This window comes from Pan paniscus, chromosome 23, assembly GCF_029289425.2.
Source record: "Pan paniscus chromosome 23, NHGRI_mPanPan1-v2.0_pri, whole genome shotgun sequence".
Taxonomy (NCBI): domain Eukaryota; kingdom Metazoa; phylum Chordata; class Mammalia; order Primates; family Hominidae; genus Pan; species Pan paniscus.
In genome coordinates this window covers 39,090,780-39,105,735 of record NC_085927.1, presented here as the reverse complement: position 1 = coordinate 39,105,735, position 14,956 = coordinate 39,090,780, and the positions used below count along the sequence as shown (strand labels likewise).

Sequence of the window (14,956 nt, the reverse complement as noted above, 5' to 3'; positions counted from 1 at the left end):
ACAAAAGAATTTCGCAACATCTGGCTGTGAAACACCAAGAAGGAAAAGCGATTTGTGCCAGGTACTTTCATCTCAGCCAGTATTTCCACTCCTGAGGTACAAATAAACAACAAGCAACCAGCTTTGAAAATGGAAGCTTTAGTGTCCTCTGCTAAAAACCATGTTTTTGTTTTATTTTGAAGAGTATGTGAGACTAGGTCTACCTTTAACTAACCGAATACGTTTTTTTTTAAAAAAAAAAACTGTTTAATATTGATAGGATTTAGTATTGAAGAAAACTAGGAACAATTTCCTAAAAACAGAAAGACTCCAATAATGTAAATTGTGTTTCAGAGTTACCAGAGGGCAGGAAAAGCCCTCTCAGAAGCCCATTGTCCTATACCTTCTATTTAAGCTCCTAATTCCTTCAAAGATTCCACAAGTGGGTTTCCTCAAGGACTTTTGGTGAATATATTAGTTCCTTATTGCTGCTGGGACAAATTAACACAAACCTAGTGGCTTTAAATAACATAAATTTATTATCTTTCAGTTCTGGAGGTCAGGAGTACTAAGTGGGGCTTATGGGTCTAAACTCAAGGTGTTAGTGGAGCCAAGTTCGTCCTAGAGGCTCAAGGGGAGAATCCATTCCTTGCCTTTTCAACCTCCTAGCAGCTGCCCATATGCCTTGGCTTGCAGCCGCACCATTTCACCCTCTGTTTCCGTCAGCACCTCTCCCTCCTCCCTCTGTTTCTGTTAGCACCTCTCCTTCCTCTGTTTCCGTCAGCACCTCTCCTTCCTCTGTTTCCTTCATCAGCTCTCCTTCCTCCATTTCCTTCATCACTTCTCCTTTCTCCCTGTTTCCATCATCAACTCTCCCTCCTCCCTGTTTCCATTGTCACCTCTCCCTCCTCCGTTTCCTTTATCACCTCTCCCTCCTCCCTGTTTCCATCATCACCTCTCCTTCCTCCCTCTGTTTCCATTATCACCTCTCCCTCCTCCATTTCCTTCATCACCTCTCCCTCCTCCCTGTTTCCATCATCACCTCTCCCTCCTCCCTGTTTCCATCATCACCTCTCCCTCCTCCATTTCCTTCATCACCTCTCCTTCCTCCCTGTTTCCATCATCAACTCTCCCTCCTCCCTGTTTCCTTCATCACCTCTCCTTCCTCCCTGTTTCCTTCATCACCTCTCCTTCCTCCCTGTTTCCATCATCTCTCCCTCCTCCCTGTTTCCATTATCACCTCTCCCTCCTCCCTGTTTCCTTCATCACCTCTCCTTCCTCCCTCTGTTTCCATTATCACCTCTCCCTCCTCCATTTCCTTCATTACCTCTCCCTCCTCCCTGTTTCCATCATCACCTCTCCCTCCTCCATTTCCTTCGTCACCTCTCCTTCCTCCCTGTTTCCATCGTCAACTCTCCCTCCTGTTTCCTTTATCACCTCTCCTTCCTCCCCGTTTCCTTCATCACCTCTCCTTCCTCCCTCTGTTTCCATCATCACCTCTCCCTCCTCCCCGTTTCCATCATCACCTCTCCTTCCTCTCTGTTTCCTTCATCACCTCTCCCTCCTCCCCATTTCCTTCATCACCTCTCCCTCCTCCCCGTTTCCTTCATCACCTCTCCCTCCTCCCTGTTTCCTTCATCACCTCTCCTTCCTCCCTGTTTCCTTTATCACCTCTCCTTCCTCCCTGTTTCCTTCATCACCTCTCCTTCCTCCCTGTTTCCATCAGCACCTCTCCTTCCTCCGTTTCCTTCATCACCTCTCCTTCCTCCCTGTTTCCTTCATCACCTCTCCTTCCTCCCTGTTTCCATCAGCACCTCTCCTTCCTCCGTTTCCTTCATCACCTCCCCTTCCTCCCTCTGTTTCCTTCATCACCTCTCCTTCCTCCCTCTGTTTCCGTTGTCACATCGTCTTCTCTGACTCAGATCCTCCTGCCTCTCTAAGGACCCTGTGATTACATTGGTCTCACCTGGATAATCTATCACAAAATCTTTCATCATATCTGCAAAATCTCCTATGCCATCTAAGGTAACATATTCACAGATTCTAGGGATTATATCATGAACATCTTTGGAGGGCCATTCTTCAGCCCACCACACTGAGCATATTAGTGTTTCACAGCCACACAACAGATGGTTTGGTCTAGTAGAAAAAGCTGTAGCTGAGAACAAAGAAAGCTAAATATATGTACCAACTCTGGTAGACAGCTTTCAAAGATGGACCTCAATGATTCTGCTATGCACTCAATGTTTGCATACCCCCGTGACACTTGGTCTCTGCCCTGGCACAGAGCAACTCTCTGGGAATTTTCTGGGTGACCAGAGCATCTTTTGTTCTAATGAGGCAACTCTTGGTAGGCTCCTGGATAGCTTCAGGATGGAGGCTGGTCACAAGAAAGATGAAGCCATGATTAAAAGCTTGGAACTTTCAGTCCCACACCCCCACATCCTCCAGGGAGAGGAGAGAGTCTAGAAATTGAGTTAATAATCAATCATGCCTATGTAATGAAGCCATCGTTAAAATTCCTAAAAGATGCCATTTGGAGAGCTTCTGGGTTGGTGAATAAATATCTGTGCCAGGTATGGCAAACTCCACAAGAACAGAAGCTCCTGTGTACAGGATCCTTCCTGACCTCACCCTATATATCTCTTCATCTGCAGTTCACCTATAGCCTTTTAATTTTATTTTTTTAATTATTGAATTGAGATGGGGTCTCACTATGTTGCTCAGGCTGGTCTTGAACTCCTAGGCTCAAGCGATCCTCCTGCCTCAGCCTCCCAAAGTGCTGGGATTACAGGTGTGAGCCACCATGCTTAGCCACACCTATATCCTTTATAATAAACTGGTAAGTGTGTTTCCCTGAGTTCTGTGAGCTGTTATAGCAAATTAGCAAACCAGAGGAGAGGGTTGTGGGAACCCCCAATTTGTAGCCAAGTTGGGACCCACTCCTTGTAATTGGCATCTGAAGTAGGGGGCAGTCTTGTGGGACTGAGTTAGGTAGTGCCATAACTTAATTGTAGGACCCCCAGGTGGTGTCTGGAAACTTGGAGAATTGGCTGGTTTGAGACAAATCCCTATATCTGGTGTTAGAAGAGAAGTGTATGAATGTATGGGAAAAGGTTTTTTCCCCCTATTACTCCCTAAAATTAATATATTGAAGCCTGAATTCCCAATATGAAGGTATTTGGAGGTGAGGCCTTTGGGAGGTAATTAGGTTTAGATGAGGTTATGATGGCTGAGCCCCCATGATGGAATCACTGCCCTTATATGAGGAAGAGACCAGAGCCCCCTCTCTCTCTGCAGCAAGAAGGTAGCCCTCAGCAAACTAGGAAGAGAGGCCTCACCAGGCACTGAGTCAGCAGCACCTTGACCCTGGACTTCCTAGCCCCTTGAACTATGAGAAATAAATGTCTGTTGTTTAAGCCACCCACTCTATGGTATTTTGTTACAGCAGCCCAAACTGCCTAAGACAGATCCCCCCTTCCTGGTATTCATGCCCTTGTATAATCTCCTCCCCTTGAGTGTGAGCTGGACTGCTGACATGCTTTTGACAAGTAGAATGTGGCAAAGTTGATGGGATGTCACTTATGGGATTAGGTTACAAAAGATTATGACTTCATCTTGCTTGCAGACTCTCTATTGTTTTCTCGCTTTGCATATTTCTGTGAAGCAATAATGAAGCAATATGCCATGTCAGAGGCTGTGTGGTAAGGAACTGAGGGTGGACTTCAGCCAACATCCCACAAGAAAAAGAATTTCACCCAATGGTCCACAATTAACTAAATCCTACCAACAACTACGTGAGGTTAAAAGTAGATCTTTCCTCAGTTGAGCCTTCAGATGAGACTCCAGCTCTGGTAGACAACTGGATTGCAGCTTTGTGAGACACCTTGAAGCAGGATATTGCTAAGTCATACCCCAGATTTCCTGACCCACAGAATGCATGAGATAATGAATGTGTGTTGTTTTAAGCCACCAAGTTTTGAGGTAATTTGTTAGGCAGCAATAGATAATATACCTTATAATACTAAATATAGCTTTATTGAATAAAGAAATTAATTCATCATGGGTCATGGACGATGAATCTCTGTGGACCTTAGTTTTCCATCTATGTTATCGATTTATGAATCACTCCACTATCAGTTGAAGTCCTTTCCCTTTCTCCATTTGTTCCTCATGGTTTATATAACTGAAGATATAACAAAACACAAATGAGGCCTGGTCTCAGAAGCACTTCTAGGTCAGCTGAGAGTTATGTATTATACAATTCCAAAGTGACAGGCATATAGACTCTTAGATAGCATTTTTTTTTTTTGAGACGGAGTCTTGCTCTGTTGCCCAGGCTGGAGTGCAGTGGTGCCATCTTGGCTCACTGCAAGCTCTGCCTCCCGGGTTCATGCCATTCTCCTGCCTCAGCCTCCCGAGTAGCTGGGACTATAGGCGCCCGCCACCATGCCTGGCTACTTTTTTGTATTTTTAGTACAGACGGGGTTTCACCATGTTAGCCAGGATGGTCTCAATCTCCTGACCTTGCGATCCGCCCGCCTTGGCCTCCCAAAGTGCTGGGATTACAGGCGTGAGCCACTGCGCCCGGTCCAATAGCATTTTTTTCCTTTATGTTTCAGACTGGAAAACAGCATGGTCCAGTTTAATAAGCTTTATATCCACATTAGTCTTTTGGGCATATAAAAATATATTCATGTGTATGTGCGCATGTACACACACACACACAGACACACACACATTTTAATGTATTCCACCATCTAACCAGCTCATTTTAAATTGGCAGGAAGTACCTCTGTTAACCCAAAGACTCACCCTTCCCCCTCTAAGCCAAGTGGTTACCTTTCTCCCTTGCGTCACACATGGTTCAAATATAACAAATGTGGCTCACCACACAAAAGTTAAAATGCATCCTTCGGAAACAAACTAAATCTCTATAGTAGCAAATGTAAACAGAAAAGCTCTATGCAGTAGGAGTCCAGTGTTGGGGGTGGAGGGGCCTGGCTTGGAAATGTCTGGGTTTTAGGGTTTAAACAACTGCAGTGAGTCAAGCTTCTCTGGTCAAGAGCATATGATATAAACTGAGTTTGTTAAAGGACCTTGTGCGTGGAAACCTGAGCCAGGCATTTAATGGTTCTTAATAAGAGCTACGTGATGATGATCATCTTGGTCATTTACTCTGATTTTTCTCTCATTTATTCCATTATGCTTACAAGTAAGCATGTTATTATGTATTAGTTTACAGAAAGCCTAAGGCATATAATCATAAATGTTAAGGTTAGACATAAACATGGCCATGGCTTGCATTAACACAGCTGGAACCGCTAAGCTTTATTAATTTGTTGAGCAAATCCAGGTGGTTCATGTTTCCATAGGACAGTGAGGTCTTGAAACACACCATGAGGTAGATCACTGGGAATCAGACCACAGCCTGCTGCCCTTCTAACCCATTTGAACATCAGTGGCCTAAGGTATCAAACTTGCCCCCAAAGGCAATCACTTGCCAATTGTGACACTGTCAATTCTACCTCCTACAATATCACATACATCTGCCCTTGCCTCTCTGTTCACGCTGCCACTTCCCCAGTTTTGGTCACCATCTCCTTTCACTTAGACCACTGCATCAGCCTCCTATTCTATCTCCATTTCTAGGCTTACCCTACTCTAATCTAGTTAGCAAACTGAAACCAGAAAAATCTTTGCAGTACATTCCAGACAGAAGTGCAAAGGCCTGAAGCAAGAAAGATTGTGGCCTTGGCAGGAACTACAAGAAGTGAGCGTGACTGGTAGCAGAGAAAGGGAAAAGCAGCAGCAGCTGGTGAGGTAAATGGAGCCCTTCCCCAGACCCTCAAAGCTCTCTGGTTGCCCCCCCAGGATAAAGTCCAAACTTTCTCACATGGTACACTGCTGCTGCTCCTGTGCTGCTCCCCCTTCCCCTCTGTGCTGCTCCCTATTCCCCTCTCCCACCACCATGACCTGTCTACCCTTCAGCTCACATTCTATACAGAGGCCAAATTGTAGTGTATTTGCAAGTTTCCCAACTGGACTTTGCTCTCTGGCCTCCGGGTTTTTGCACATGCTATTCCCTGTGCTTAGAATATTATTCCCTTCTTAAGATTTCAGCCTGAACATCATTTCCCCTGGGAAGCCCCATGGCCCTCCCATCCTCCCCACCCTATCCCCCACAAGAAAGAGGGTTATGTGTCCCTGCTGTGTAGTCCTACGGCAGTCTATGCTGAGTTTGATTCTGAACACCTGTTTACTTGTCTCTCTACCTGATTAACTATGAGCAACTAAAGGGCAGGACTGTATCTTCCACACACCCCTGTATTCCCAGGGCCTGGAGTGGTCCCAGTCACAAAGCAGGTGCTCTAGGACTATATGCTGAATGAACAAGCACTTCCTGTGTCACCCACTGAAATCATGGAATGAGTGGATAATGGTACTTCTGGGTTTTTTTTTTTTTTATTTCCATAGGTTATTGGGGAACAGGTGGTGTTTGGTTACATGAGTAAGTTCTTTAGTTTGATTTGTGAGATTTTGGTGCACCCATTACCTGAGCAGTATACACTGCACTCAATTTGTAGTCTTTTATCCCTCACCCCGTTCCCACCTTTTCCCCCTGAGTCCTCAAAGTCCATTGTGTCATTCTTACGCCTTTGCGTCTTCATAGCTTAGCTCCCACTTATGAGTGAGAACATACAATGTTTGGTTTTCCATTCCTGAGTTCCTTCACACTTGGAATATAATCTCCAATCCCATCCAGGTTGCTGCAAATGCCATTAGAGTGGATAAAGGTACTTCTTGGGCAGAGTGAATGAATAAGGTAGAGTGAAAGTGGAAAGCAGACTCAACTTGCATAACGACATCCACTTAAAGCTAGGAACAGTTGGTTTTGACTCCTTTCTTCTCACTGTCTTCTTTGGCTATGTAGGAACATCATTCTAGATAATTGAGTTTTCCATAAAGCTTAACTTTAAAACTTAACATTTTATCTTAATCATTTTGGATGAAACCTTTCTAACATGCATTAGATCTTTCTTAAACAAATTTAACAAATTTAGCCTACTCTTTAAATATTTCTTGGTAACTTGAGGTCATCAAATATACTTCAAAATGGCCCCAGACTGGTGTGCTTTTTTATGTTCTAGTATCTGACTTTAATAGTTAATTTGTCTTTTGGTTGCTGTCTCAGTCCATGCAGACTGCTATAACAAAATACCATAGGCTGGTGGCTTAAACAATGGACATGGTTCTGGAGGCTGAGAAGTCTAAGGTCAAGGTACTGGCAGTTTCAGTTCCTGATGAGGGCCCTCTTCCTGGCTTTCAGACCAAAACCTTCTTGCTGTGTCCGCACATGGCAGAGGGAGATGTAGCTCTGATTTCTCTTCCACTCCTTTTTTTTTTTTTTTGACACGGAGTTTCACTCTTGTTGCGCAGGCTGGAGTACAATGGCGTGATCTTGGTTCACTGCAACCTCCACCCACTGGGTTCAAGTGATTCTCCTGCCTCAGCCTCCCGAGTAGCTGGGGTTACAGGTGCCTGCCACCATGCCTAGCTAATTTTTTTGTATTTTTAGTAGAGATGGGGTTTCACCATGTTGGCCAGGCTGGTCTCGAACTCCTGACCTCAGGTGATCCACCTGCCTCAGCCTCCCAAAGTACTGGGATTACAGGCATGAGCCACTGCACCCGGCCCTCTTCCTCTCCTTATGGGGACACTAATCCCATCCTGGGAGTCCCACTCTCATGACCTCATCTAAACCTAATTACCTCCCCAAGGGCCTCATCTCCAAATACCATCACATTGCAGGGTTAGGGCTTCAACATAAGAATGGTGGGGGTGGGTGGGGGACAAACATTCAGTCTAAAACAGTTGCTGTCAAGGCTGCTGCAACCTCAGAACATTAGAACTGAAAGGGGTCTTTGTGGGCATCTACTTCTTATTACTGTCAATGCCTGCAGTCTTTGCTTAACCTCTTCTTAATTTGCTGCTTCATAGGCTTAGAACAAAAGTGTGGAGCTTATAAGAACTGTATGAAAAATAGAACATGCAGCTTCTAAAAGAGGGAGGGCCATTATGCTCCTCACTTTCTGCCATCCACATTGTGGCTCAGGAGTGGGTTTTGCTTGCTCCCTTCCTAGGACTTGATAATGTTCTGAAAGGCACTGGTGCCACCACCATGTGTCCAGGAGCAGGTGGCCTTTTACAGTGAGACAAACCCTAGGGTAAATTCTGGCCTCTCCATCACAGCCCTTCTCAGCTCAGTTTCATCAACAGCGGAATGAGAATCAATACGGACCTCAAAGGGTTCTTGTGAGAAATAAAATGAGATAATGTAAATAAAGTAAATACCACAAGGCCTAGCAGAATAGAATGTGCTGAATAAATAGTGTTTATCATCATTATATACAATAAGGCTTTCATTATTCACCACACAAACAAGAACAACTTGCTGAATAACAGAAAAATAAAATAGGCTGATTCAAAAGACAAAAATCAAAGGCAGCCACCTCAGAAAACGGTTTGATTCCGGATATTAAAATATTAATCTCTTACATCTGTATAGCATACAGCGCATTTTCACATAAGTCAGCTCACAGGAAGCTCTAGCCCTTTCAGGGAGGCAGGACAGACGATATTATTCCTACTGGACAAAGAAGAAACCAGTCTAACAAGGTTAAAGGCCTTGTGTGGGCCACACACAAGGCAGAATGGAGAGCCGGGGTAAGCTCCAGGGTTGCAGACTCCCATTCCATGGGTTTTTGTTTTTGTTTTTCATGTCTCTGACCCCTTTTCTTATAGGACCAGTCTGGGCAACTAAATGAAAGTGACTCCCTGAGACCTGAGATTCAAGACTGAATTCTCAAACACATTAGTCCCTCAACACTCTGTTCACCACGAGGGAAGCCTCTGCGGTCCCAGTCAGCCTCTGAGGGGGCCACTGCCCTCTGACTTGTCCTGGAAAGTGTGGCTCGAAGTCTAGTCGGAGAAGACACGTCATGTTGCTTCAAAAGCATTACTACTCAACTGAGTGGATTTCTAGATCGTGTCCCACCCTTAGCGCTTCCCAGAAGCAGGGAGGAAAAGCCAATTTGAAAAAGGATATTTGTCTTCAAATTCCTTTTTCATTTCAAGCTTACTTTGAAATCCTTGTGGGTTGGTCATGCATTTTTCCTCTTACCAAAGAGGCTTCATCACTTTCAATTTTTAAAAAATTATCTTAACATACAAATGGACCCCTTGTTTATCTTAGCTGAGGCTTCAAAACTTGTGAAAATTAATTACAAATATTCGATGTTGAAGATAAAAATTTTGGAGGAGTTAAAGAGAGAAGGTCCTCCATTCACATTAACCCAGGAACTATTGTTCTTTTACTATCATAAGAAACAACTGGGAAGCAATCAGGCAGGCCCACTAAACACTGTTACATTTGAATATAACTGTGGCTTCATTGTGAAGGTACTGCGCACACCTCCATGGGGGCCTCCATGGCTGACAGCTGTTCTTTGAGAACCACCTATTACCCACAGCACCTTCTCAGAGCATCTGCTCCCATAACTACTGCTGGCTGGGGACAAGACAAAGGGTTCCATCCTCTGGCCACAGCTGCCTCACACTGGGGACACCAGATTCTCTTTCTTAGGAAGCCGGAATTGGGATCCGCTCAGTGAATGCAAGCACTGAAATTGTAGGGATTTGTCAAGTAGGAGTTGAGGCAACCAAACTCAAGTTTGAGCCATGTGAGTGGATGAATGAGCCAATTCTGCTGGTCCACGAAGAGGAAGAAGGATGGATAACAAGCTGAGAGAGAGGCAGAGAAGGGAGACGAAGTGGCCACAGAGACAGATAGTGAAAGTCCCTGCTTTCTTTCTAGTTTCTTGGGATACAGGGTTTGGGTTCTGTGATAAATCCCAATGGTCTTCAAATTGATTTCTTTTGCTCAAGTTAGCTTGAATGAGTTCTAGTCCTGGTAACCAAATCATTATCGAAGACAGAAGGCATGGCCATCATAGTAAAGGCTCAGTTTGAATCTAAATCTTCAGCTGGTAATTCACTAAGAAGCAGCCCTGACTATTATTATGTTTTCCATTCCACTGCTCTCACCAGATCTGGGATATTTGCTTTAAGAAACCAGATGCTAAGTTCTTGTCCTATGTCTTAAAAAACTAAAAAACTCTTTCCAAGGCTCTGCAGAGCTCCTTTTTTTTTTTTCCTAAGTAAAATCTGCTTCTTCAGAAATGATGTAACTCCTCTGCTAATTTTTTTTTTTTTAAATAGAGACAGGGTCTCACTCTGTTGCCCAGGCTGGAGTGCAGTGATACAATCATACTCACTGCAGTCTTGAACTCCTGAGCTCAAGTGATCTTCCCATCTCAGCCTCCCGAGTAGCTGGGACTACCAGTGTGTACTACCATGGCTGGCTAATTATTTGTGTATCTTGTAGAGATGGGGTCTCACTATGTTGCCCAGGCTTGTCTCAAACTTGTGGCCTCCACTGATCCTCCTGCCTCAGCCTCCCAAAGTGCTTCTCTGCTGATTTTAAATGTCATTTAACTCTGTGTCAATACTATCTTCTGCCTCAAGGACCCCACACTGGTGCCTCAGTAGCTGATTTCTCCCCTCCATGGAAAGAAAAACTATGTACATCTGAGACGCTGCAGCTGGTATCCTACTTCTTTCAGAGCATCAACAGGTTAAGTGTGGATTCATCCACACCCTCAGACCCGAGACCGTAAGCTCACTGCACCCTGTGCTGTTCATCTGCAACTTCCGTTCCAAATCTGACAGCTGCCATCTTGGTCCAACCCCTTCTCATGATATGGCCCCACACTACCTCTGTAACTTTATTTCTAAACATAAACTTCCTTTTCAGTCACTCTGATTCTTCCAACAGTCTTAATTGTGCCCCCGAGTCTTACAGCAACACCCCCAAATAAATAAGTAAGCACAGCTTTTTCTTCCTCTGTGGAATTCTGCCCTTAGGGGGAGGTAGTAAGAGTTCCTAAAAATCCTGATCCCATAAGGCCAGGATCTATCACAGCAGTAGTTCCCTCCTGGTGGGAGTTCCTTCTCTGAAACTTAGTTTCTGGTGAGTTAATGTGATAAAGAGTCAAAAGAGGCTCTAGTAATTTCTCCCCTCCCTGTACATGTGTGTTGCTCCCACTTTAATAGATTTCCCCACTTCTTAAATCGGGCCTTGCCACTTGCTTTGATCCATAGAATGTGGTGGACTTCTTCTGAGTTCATGCCTTAAGAGGAATGGCAGCTTCTGCTGCTTCTCTCTTGGCAGCCAGCCACCGTATAAGAAGTCTGAATACCCTGCTGTTGAGAGAAGTCACTGGATAGAGGTCTGAAGCCACCTTGAATGCCAGCAGAGCTCCCAGTTGAATGCAGGCACCTCACTAAGCCCAGGTGACAGCAGCAGAAGAACCACTCAGCTGAAACTCAGTCGACCCAGAGAACTGGGAGAAATGATAAACTGTTGGCGCTTAAGTCACTGCGGCTGGGGATGGCTCATTACACAGCAATAAACAACTAGTACACATTACTTGGTAAAAGGTCAGTCCAAGTTCAAGAGGAATGATAACTGCTGTGTCCCTGGGAAGAAAAGCTCGTTTGTTGACTTGGACTTTTTTTTTCAGGGACACCACAAATATCCCAGGCAAGGAACCTCTTCCTGCTGTTTTATCCCTTACATATTCCACTTGTCAACAAGTTCTGTCTTCTTCCTAAGTGCATCTTGGACTTAATCCTTCCTGTCTTGTCTCACTGCTGCCATGATAGCCCAGGCCCTTATCCCTTGAGTTTAGAAATCTACACCCATCCTCTCTTCCCCAAACTTTCTTCCTTTGATCCGTCCTGTAAATGACACTGGACTTGCTTCTCTTCCTAAACTAGGGCTTTCAGCATATCAGTCCCATCTAATTAACTCTTGCTTTCCAGGTCTGACCTGGTTCCTTTTTGTCCACTCCTCTACTCAGGAAGCCTGGATCCCAACCCACACACACATCAATTCTGTGCTTCCTCCAAGCCTCTGTCCTGCTGTTCCCTGACCCATTCAGCCACCAGCCACCTTTCTTCCAATTTCCACAATCTTTACTGAGTTCTCTTGTCTTCAGAAACTCACAACACTCTACCTCATAATTCAACACTTATTTATATGATTGGTGTGCTGGTCTGCAATTTTCTCTTAGGTTTATAACTCAGATTCCCAATTACATCATAAGACTGAGGGGCTATTTCTTCCTTATAGGCAAGTGCTGGTATAAGGATTTTCAGTAAAGTCATCCCTATCAATTTGAATGAGTTTTCCTTTTTAAGTCCCTAGTGTGCTTTACACAACTGTGCTTTAGAACATTTGTATCTGTGACTGAACTGATATCCATTTGGTTCAGAAAGTCTGTATTTTTTTAACGGAAAATTAAATAATACCCACTGGCAAAAACCAAAAAATAATTGAGTACATAAAACCTCATTGTAGAAACAAACATGGGAGCCAGGCAGAGTGGCTCACACCTGGAATCCTAGTACTTTGGGAGGCCGAGGTGGGAGGATTGCTTGAGCCCAGGAGTTTGAGACCAGCCTGGGCAACATAGCAAGACTCCATCTCTACAAAAAGTAAAAATATTTGCCAGGCATAGTAGTGTGCGCCTGTTGTCCCGGCTACTTGGGACACTGAGGTGGGAGGATCGCTTGAGTCTGGGAGGTCAAGGCTGCAGTGATCCATGATCATGCCACTGCACTCCAGCCTGGGCAACAGAGCAAGACCCTGTCACAAACAAACGTGGGGCCTCTTGTGTTCACTGAGTTCAGTGCTGCAACAGGCCACAGGGAACAGCCACTGCAGCAGCTGATGCCTGGTCCTAAGACCCATGGTCAGTTAGATAAAAAAGAGATGGGCAGAAATAAAACGCAGGTTATGAATAACATATTCTAGGAATTAGATGACAGGGACATACTAATGGTAGTCCATTCCCTGGGGAGAGCATACCGTCACAATACCTGTTGGTACTTTCATGTCTACCTGATATGTGGTAGGACTTAGGGCAGCGTGCATTTTATTCATTTAATCTTCAAAAAAACCCTGGAAGGCACCAATGAGGAAACCCAGGCACAACTGAGAGTCATTGTGCCTAAAGCTATTAAGCAGATAATGATTCAAACCTAACTGGGTGTGACTCAGATGTCCATATTCTTTCCATCTTTCCACCAGCTTGTGTTGTCTCTTATGGGAAGAGAGGAAGAGATAAGACTTCATGGCATCAAGAAAGAATTTTCTCTTTTGAGACAGGGTTTCACTCTCATTGCCCAGACTAAAGTGCAATGGCGCAATCTAGGCTTACCGCAACCTCCGCCTCCTGGGTTCAAGCGATTCTCCTGCCTTAGCCTCCCAAGTAGCTGGACTACGGGCTACATGCCCATCACACCTGGCTAATTTTTGTATTTTTGGTAGAGACAGGGTTTCACCACATTGCCCAGGCTGGCGTCGAACTCGTGGGCTCAAGCGATCTGCCCATCTTGGCCTCCCAAAGTGTTGGGATTACAGGCATGAGCCACCACACCCAGCCAAGAAAGAATACTTAGCAAGCACTTTTACACTCTCCACTGTGCTAGGTGTGGGGAAGATTGTTGAAATATATGGCTTTTTTCAGTGGCTACCAAGGAGAGGCTTGAAGAGGTAAAGCCTCCATAAATTCCATCAGCACTCTTCCACAAATAAAAGTACAATCAAGTAAAACAAGGGTGCCTGTGATGCGAGCTCAGCCTCAACCTCCTGAGCTCAAGCAATCCTCCTGAGTAGCTGGGACCATAGGCACATGCTACCATACCTGGTGAATTTTTAAGTTTTCTGTAAAGACAGGGTCTCCCTATGTTGCCCAGGCTAGTCTTGAACTCCTTGGCTCTAGCGATCCTCCCACCTTGGTCTCCCAAAGTGCTGGGATTATAAGCATGAGCCACCTCACCTGGCCTATTAATGTTCATTTCAATATTGCTTTGGCTATCAACAAAAGTTGGAATTTTCACTTTAGTTGTAAAGTATAAATGGTACACAGCCAAGTGTGGTGGCTCATACCTGTAATCCCAGCACTTTGGGAAGCCGAGGCAGGCGAATCGCAAGGTCAGGAGTTTGAGACCAGCCTGGCCAACATGGTGAACCCCGTCTCTACTAAAAATACAAAAATTAGCTGGGCATGGTTGTGGGCACCTGTAATCCAGCTACTTGGGAGGCTGAGGCAGGAGAATCTCTTGAAACCAGAAGGCAGAGGTTGTAGTGAGCTGAGATCACGCCACTGCACTCCAGCCTGGGCAACAAGAGCAAAACTCTGTCTCAAAAAAAAAAAAAAAAAAAGTATAAATGGTACACAGGGATGTGTCATTTCAGAGAAGGTGAATTTCAGCCCACAGCAGTGAAGACATGGTATTGGGGGAGAACCTAAGGCCCAGACAAAGCTGCTGACGAACTGTTTTGTGCAGTGGGTCCAACCCCAGGGGAGCCCTTTCCTAGCTGAGAACAGCTGGTCTGGGGACACCCACAGAGGTAGCCCAGCATACTGCAGAGTGGCTCTGTTGGGCAGCAAATGCTTCCCAGATCCCATCTCAGCCTGCTTTACTCCTGGGGCTTAGGATTTCCCAAAGCCAAAGAAGAAAAGAAAATGACTTAGAGCTAACAGCATGAACTGCAGACCCTCTGTCGCCACTGAGTTAATCCTTTGGTTTCCACAATGTCACAAAAGCAATCTTAGTAATTCACCATACTATCAGAATTTCAAACTTTAATTCCCAAACAATTCACAAAGAAAATTCTGAAGAATGACCTCAACAGTAGCCGGAATCCATCCCAGAGCCCCTGTTTTCAAGGAAATAAAGGAAATGGGACTGTTCTCAAGTGCTAGAAGGAAAAGGCACTGGTCTAGCTATCAGGAGTCCTGGTCAAAAATCCTGTTTGACTCAGACTGTAATCCTCATCAAATCA

General features: G+C 44.9%; 2 protein-coding genes across 3 annotated transcripts in view; one reads left to right on the top strand and one right to left on the bottom strand.

The window, feature by feature from the left end:
- The window catches only part of KREMEN1 (kringle containing transmembrane protein 1), a 74,168-nt gene that overhangs the window by 25,552 nt on the left and 33,660 nt on the right, over positions 1-14,956 (bottom strand). The window lies entirely within an intron of this gene.
- Positions 4-13,646, top strand: LOC134730141 (proline-rich protein 36-like). Its single transcript, XM_063603383.1, has 2 exons — positions 4-5,802; positions 8,785-13,646. Exon 1 carries the CDS (start codon positions 660-662, stop codon positions 1,917-1,919), a length of 1,260 nt encoding a protein of 419 aa, XP_063459453.1. The 5' UTR covers positions 4-659; the 3' UTR covers positions 1,920-5,802; positions 8,785-13,646.

Excerpts from the sequence above, each read along its gene's own strand:
- LOC134730141 (XM_063603383.1), top strand. The coding sequence starts at position 660 with ATGCCTTGGCTTGCAGCCGCACCATTTCACCCTCTGTTTCCGTCAGCA.